Source organism: Anomalospiza imberbis, unplaced genomic scaffold, assembly GCF_031753505.1.
Source record: "Anomalospiza imberbis isolate Cuckoo-Finch-1a 21T00152 unplaced genomic scaffold, ASM3175350v1 scaffold_127, whole genome shotgun sequence".
Classification (NCBI taxonomy): Eukaryota; Metazoa; Chordata; class Aves; order Passeriformes; family Viduidae; genus Anomalospiza; species Anomalospiza imberbis.
Genome location: NW_027099667.1, coordinates 105,930 through 112,791, shown reverse-complemented (window position 1 = coordinate 112,791; position 6,862 = coordinate 105,930). Strand labels below are relative to the sequence as shown.

General features: G+C 52.3%; 1 protein-coding gene across 1 annotated transcript; it reads left to right on the top strand.

Annotated features, from left to right (window-relative positions):
• Nucleotides 1-897: 897 nt before the first annotated feature.
• Nucleotides 898-5,524, top strand: LOC137466021 (serine/threonine-protein kinase PAK 3-like; the record flags this gene model as incomplete). The annotated part of the gene is made up of 8 exons (XM_068177965.1): nt 898-1,042; nt 1,723-1,771; nt 2,271-2,383; nt 2,848-2,965; nt 3,625-3,724; nt 4,156-4,352; nt 4,938-5,075; nt 5,465-5,524. Coding segments are annotated over exons 1-8 (837 nt in total), but the record flags the coding sequence as incomplete, so codon positions are not given.
• Between the last annotated feature and the right edge of the window lie 1,338 nt (nt 5,525-6,862).

Below are 6,862 nucleotides of genomic sequence, written 5' to 3'. Positions count from 1 at the left end.
TTGTGATCCTTGTCCGCCGGAGCAGTGCCTTGTGTGTGCGTGTGTCAGCAAGAGCTGTCCCACCTCCTGCTCCTCCTCAGCTGAGTGCCAGGTCCTGTGGCCTCCACACAGGACCTGCTGTTGTGCTTTGAGGTGGTGAGGGGTCCCTGGGGTGTTGCTCCTGCCTCTGAGGGCAGCTGGGCCTGGTTTGGCTTTGCCTGAGCTTCCCTCTATGCCAAAAAGAAAACAGAGGTTGTTTCTGGCTGAGCAGGAGGCTGTGACCTAGCGAATGAGTAGGCCTCAAGGAGCTCCTGTGGGGCCCAGCTCCTGTGGGGCACAGCCAAGGTCATCTTCAGAACTTAGCCTGGCCTAAAGGCTGAGGGACCTCATTCCTGAGGCCCATCACAGTAGGGTATAACATAAGCTGCTGCTCTTGAAAGGCAGAGGGGCATTGTTTAGGCAAAGTCCTGCTTAAAGCTGGAGATCTCGGCTCTGCTGGAAGCACTTTGCAATATTCTTCCTGTTCTGGAAAGGGCAGCTGTTGATAAGAATTGATTCCAGAACCCAAGATGCCTTGGATGTTTGCAAGGATGAAAGCTTTTGTTGAATGTCACAGAGTGTTCATGGCCAAGAACAGAAAGGTTTTGTTTTTCCTGCTGCCCTTAATGTTTGTAGACAACAATCACTTCTCCTGGTTGCAGTTTTCTGATCCCTGTCTCCTCTGACTGTTTCTCGATGTGCTTAGATTTTAGTGTAGACTTCTAGTTTTGGGCAGGCCATCTGTGCTGCAGGGCTGCTTGTCTTGCTGCTGTTGTTTTTGAGGTGGTGGTGGTGGTGGTGGTGGTGGTGGTGGTGGTGGTTTTGGTTGTGGTGGTGGTGGTGTTTCCAGGCTGACTGAGTTGAAAGGGCAGAGTGTCCCAGACAGTGGGGCTGCCTTTCTGATCTGCTGCAGGGTGGGACCTCTTCTGAAGTGAACATCTTTCCTTGGGATTTTTACAGAGATGCTGGTGAGCGAGGGAGATCCTGAGGCTAAGTACACAGAACTGGAAACGATTGGCAAAGGGTGAGTGCAGCCACAGCTCCTTCTTCACAGCGGGGGGCGGTGCATTTTGCTGGTGTCACACCTCCCCAGAGTGACAGCAGGCAAGCTCCAAAGCTGTTCAGACACTGCGTTAAGATGATGCCTGATGATCTCTAAGTACTGGTCAGCATTTATAGCTGAAGTGGCCAGAAAAGTAGAGCCCTTCCTGTGTCTGGTGCACCAAAGAGAAGCAGCTGCCAATGGCTCTGGACCCAGAACACAGCCGTCTAAGGATCCTCTATTTTGAGTACTTCTCCATTTGTGTGCGCAACAGTGGAAGCCTTTGCCTGCTCCAGCTGTGGCTGCAGGCTGTGGCTGGACACTATTTTCCTTGGAAGCTGGAGAAAGGATCTGTGTCTGGAGGCTTTCCTCCAATGGCTCTTACATGGCTTCAGACTTCTCAGAAGGCCTCAGTGGTGGTGCTTGAATTTGGCAGATAGACTCCAAGGAGAGGTGTGAGAAGGCCGAACCGGCATGTGCCTGGAAAAATCCCACACATGCACAGATACAGAAAGAGAAAAGGGAGAAAAGACCCAGACGAGAATCTGTCGTGTTCCATTTACTGTTTGCCCCGGGACTTTTTTTCCGCGGTTGGACCGCGGTGTCCTGCACTTGCAGGGACTAAAGGACTTCTTCTTTCTCTGCTGCTCTTTTGTTTCTAGGGGTTTTGGCACGGTGTGCATGGCAGTGGAGACTGCCACAGGAGAAGAGGTAAGCGTCAAGCAGCGCCACAGCTTCTGCAGTGCTGTTTTAGGACGGCATTTTATCTGTCATGTCTGCAAGGGTTTGCTTTGTTCTTGTGCAATGGAGAATGCCAGTGGTTGCTGGAGTAATGATCAAGCCCCCTAGAAGTGCCAAAGGTTTCCCAGCAGTTTTGCTCCATTCTTACCGGCACAAAATGGCTTCCTGCTTGCAAGGGGTGTGTGAATGAAAATGGGGATGATAAAGTAAGGCCCTGGGGGAAGACTGTGGGCACAGCCTGTGTTGTTAGAGCTTTGCGGTGGAGAGCTTAGACCATGTTTCTCCCAGGTTTACAAGGCAAAGGGTATCTGGCTCTTTGTCCTGGGAGGTGCCCAAGCAAGCGGTCTGATGTCCAGCCGCAAGGCGGTTTGGCCCAGCCCAGCTCCATCATCCCATAATCACTGTCTCCGTCTTCCCCTTGTGGTCCTGCGCCACAGACTTTGGTTCACGGTTTTCCATGTCGTTGTAGGTGGCCATAAAGAAAATTAGTCTCCTGGAAGAGAGCAGCAGTGAACTGTGCCTGAATGAAATCCAGGTCATGCGTGGCAATAAGAACGCCAATCTTGTGACCTTTCTAGACAGGTGAGTGGTTCTGCTGTTCTGCCATGAAAGGTCATCCACATCCTGCAAGGCAGCGGTTCAACCACTGGCAGAGGATGGAGTTGACAGAGGATGGAGCTGTTAATTCCTGTTTCTGGACTGATCGACAGCGTCTTGGGAGGAGATTGCATTGGGGCTGCATTAATCTTTGCTGGCATACCTAGTTTGACGTGTGCTTTCAAAGAGCGGACTTGGCCCTGTCTTTCTTGAGCCAACAGCCTCAAAGTTCCTGTCCTCTGTCCACATTGTTTTGTTTGGTTTGGCATTTGATTTTTTTTCCCACGGGTCTTATGTGCTGACAAAACACTGTAGATTGAGTTCAAGCCCTGGAGAGCATAGCGAATGATTATTGACTTCCTCCTGTCTTCTTCTGAGAGAGACACAGGAAGGAGAATCCATCAGGAAGTGCACGCATTCATCTCCAGGCTGTTGTTTCCTCCCTTCAGCTACCTGGTGGACGAGGAAGTCTGGCTGGTGATGGAGTACATGGACGGAGGTTCTTTACACGATGTCATTAGGGAGATTTGTATGGCAGAAGGAGAGATAGCAGCTGTCTCTCGGGAGGTAAGGGATGGCGCTTGTGCTTCCCACGGCTTGGTCGGGATGGTCCTTCCAAATGGGTGATAAGGAGAGGAGAGATTTCACCTTCCGAGCTTCCTTTCTGCCTTTCTCTTATAACTGGCAGTAGCAAGAGCATCGGAAGTGCCTGCCAGTGTCCCTGCCCTTCTTCTAGTGTGTTTGTCTTTGCCTCTCTAAACACTTGCCTGGAGCCTGTGTGCGCTGCGTTCCTTCCCATTCCTTCCGCATTCCTTCCTAAGAGCAAAGGTGCTGCTGGCACCATGTCAAGCAAGTGGCAAAGACAAAGAGATACTCGCAGGACTCTCACAGAGCTCAGCCTGAAAGGAGAGCCTGGCAGCCAACGTGGTGTTGGCAAAAGCAGCCACTGTTGTCTGGCTGGAGAGAGTACAGCCACGGCAGCAGTGCTTCTTGAGTCTGTGTTTGCAGGACACTGGCCAGAGGAACAATTGCCCTTTCTCTTTCAAAAGCAAACACACCCGCACTTAGAAAAGCACTGCTGTCCTCGTGTTGGAGCAGCAGGCTCTGCTGCCTTTGCCAGCAGCCTGTCTTGCCATGGCTCACCATCCCCCAGGAAGTCAGATGTGCCACTTCCCTGCTTGTGGGACGAAATCCACTTAGGCTCGTGTTGCTTTTTCCTCTCTCAGTGCCTGCAAGGCCTGGATTTCCTTCACTCCAAGCAAGTGATCCACCGAGACGTCAAAAGCCACAACATTCTCCTGGGCTTGGACGGATCTGTCAAGTTGGGTGGGTGTTGTTGGCCAGGCTCAGCCGTGGCGGGCTGCGGTGTGGGGCTGCCTTTGGGTGACTGCCGGTTCCCTGATGCCCGTGGCAGTGCAGGCTGCCCTGCTGTGAGCGCAGAGCACAGCCACAAGGCGCAGGGAGGTGTTGCTGGGAAGAAGGGGTAGGGGGTGCCTTTGGCTTGTGTGTGATCCTTCCCAAGCAAGGCAGTTGCAGTCTAATAGCTTCAGGGGACTAAAAGCCACTGCCTGAAACTGGGGGCTTTTGCTAAGTGGCCAATTCCGTATTTCCTCGGCTGCAGGCCTGAGGAATGGCAGCAGGGCCCCTTTGCAGCTGGGATTCCACACTGCCTTCTTGGACATTGGTACCGTGGGGAATTCTTTTGTTGGCTTCCCTAATTCACGCTGGCTTGATCAGAGTGGTTTTTTTCTCCTCAGCTGACTTTGGCCTTTCTGCTCAGCTCACCGCTGAGCAGAGCAAACGGAGATCGGCTGTTGGGACAACTTACTGGATGGCGCCAGAAATTTTCAGCAGGAAGCCCTATGGCCCCAAAGTGGACATCTGGTCCTTTGGCATTGTGGGGATGGAGATGGTGGAAGGAGCGCCTCCTTACCTGATGATGACCTCCCGCACGGTACGCTGCAACTACTCTCAGATACTGCTGTCACTCGGACAAAATCTGCTCCCATTCTTCTGCTTGGGAAGCTTGCTAGCAGCTGAAAATGACGGGTTCCAGGCTGCATAGTCTCTCGTGCTTCTTGTCCAGATTATCCCCTTGGCATTTGATCACGAACTGCACCAAAACCTCACGATGCCTTTTGCTTGATGGAAGCTTTGCCTAAGGGAGCAGTGAGCAGTGCTGAGCTGCATTTGATGGAATAATCCTTGGAAATAGTAGAGTTAGATAAAAGTCTGTCTTCCGCATCGCCTGTAGAGCTGGTGTCAGTGCTCAGAGAAGCAAAGGGTGCTTTTGCTGATGGAGTTGCTCCTAATTCCATCAGCCAATGAAATCAGGGGCCAAGGCAAGAGCCTTTGCATATTGGACTGGCTATGGCTGCCTCGGGCTTTGGGTTCTTTTAGTAGGGGCAGGAAAGGTATCTGCCACCCTCGGGCAGGGAGTAAAGAGCCACTGGAGAGCGGAGCTTGTCCGGTGGGGTCTGTGTGAGCAGTTTGGGGTGTGAAAGAGGCAGGTAGAGCGTGGCATTTCCTTCTGCTCTAGGTTCAACAGCTGATAAGCACCAGGGGCAGCCCGAAGCTGCAGAACCCCAGGCAACAGTCCGCTTGGTTGCGAGACTTTCTGCACTGCTGCCTGGAGACGGACGAGGACAGGCGCTGGTCTGCCCAGGAACTTCTGCAGGTAAAAGGCAAAGCGGCTGCCGGATGCGCCAGCCACCCACTGCCAGGGGCTCCTCATCTGCTCAAGTCCAAGGCCTCGGATGGGCCCCGCTCCTAAGAATCTCCAGTCTGGGGGGCTTTTCAAAGGAAAAGAGAGGAGAATCCTGGCCTAGGATGGGTTGGAAGGAGCCTTTCAAGGTCACCTAGACCAAATCTCCTTCAGCTGAAGACATCTGAATTAATGGATTTGTGGGATTGGGAGCCATGTTGGCCCCATGTAGCAAGGTCCTGGATGTGGAGACAGAGGTGCACAGAATGCCCTCCTTTCTGTATCTTTCTTGTTGCCAGAGAAAGCCTGTTTCAGCCTGGGAGGTAAGTAGAAATTAATTTCTTCTTTTTCTCTTTGGGCAGCATCCGTTTGTAACCTCCGCCGAGCCGACCTCCAGCCTGACGCCTCTGATCGTGGCAACGCAGCAGTTTATGGCCGAGAGGAGATACTAGCCCTGGAAGAGGCCATAGTTGTTTATTCTAGTTCCTAGTTCCTAGTTTCTAGCTCGTAGTTTGTAGTTTGTTTAGACTGATAGTGGAAATAAATAGGATAATAAATAAAACCTTCACTGTGTTGGAAGCTTCCCTTTGTTCTCACCCTGACATTAAGGTCTAAATTTGCTTCGGAATGGTCAGGTGTTTCTTAAATGTGGGAAGAGCCATAGATGGGGTTTGTGGCATGGATTGGAAGCGGGCAGAAATCTTGTGGCTTTGTTGCCGCCAGGCACAACCTGTTGTGGAGAGACAGGCTTGCAGCTGTGACTAGAGGAGCAGAGTGGGGCAAAACGGAGCAGAGCAGTGGTGTCACTGCTGGGGTTGCCACTGTGGCTGTGGTTGCGCTGCAGCTCTTGGGAAAGGTTGGGAGTGTCTGTGTTGCTGTGGGCAGAGGGGGAGGGAGCCTGGCTTCTCCACAGGCTCAGGCACAGGTGAGTGTCCAGTGGGAAGGCGAGTTCTGCCACGGGAACTAAGGCCTACATGAGGGAGTGAAAACTGGTGCAGTTTGGATCTGCGTGAGCCAGTGTGGAGGCCTGTGGGCCTGCTGGGGGACTTCTTGGGTCTATGCTCTGGAAAACGTCCCCTAGACTTTAACCTTTCCCATGGACTCCTGTTTTTTGTCTCAATGTACGTTTGATACCTTATTAGTGATATCCAGTGATCATATAGGGATTATTGAAAATCATTTACTTTGCGATGTTTGGTGATAATTGAGGGTATATTTGACGATCACTTAAATTTAAATTTTAGTTGCACAATATTTAACCGATTTCCTTTCCCAGTTCTCGTATTCCATCCCCCGCTTCCCTGAACCCACTATCCCTGAGAAGGACAGGACTGGAGATGGAACCTGCTCAAGAGCACAGGCCAGCCACCAGCCATCTGCCATCTCCCCTCCTTTTCTGTGCCCTTGCCAGGACGGTAGCGGCCATGCCTCCCCGGATTCTACCCTAACCCACTTTGCGACAGCCCCCAACCCTGCTCCCGCTTTCCTATTGTATTAGCAGTCCCCGATTTTTGTTGTAATTCATGTTTCAGAGATTACGGACGTAGGCGACCCCCAGAAGCCAGTCGACCCAGTTATTTTATTTATTTAGGCAGGAGAGCCGGCAGCCTCCGTACAGCCGGAGGAAGGGCTCTGTTGCCCCCACAGGAGACCCGTGCCCAGCCCCGCCGTAAGGTCCCCCACAGGCTAGTCCCCCACAAAACCTCCCCTTTTGATTTGTGTGGTTGGTCAAGGGCACCAGGGGAGGGTGCCACCACAAG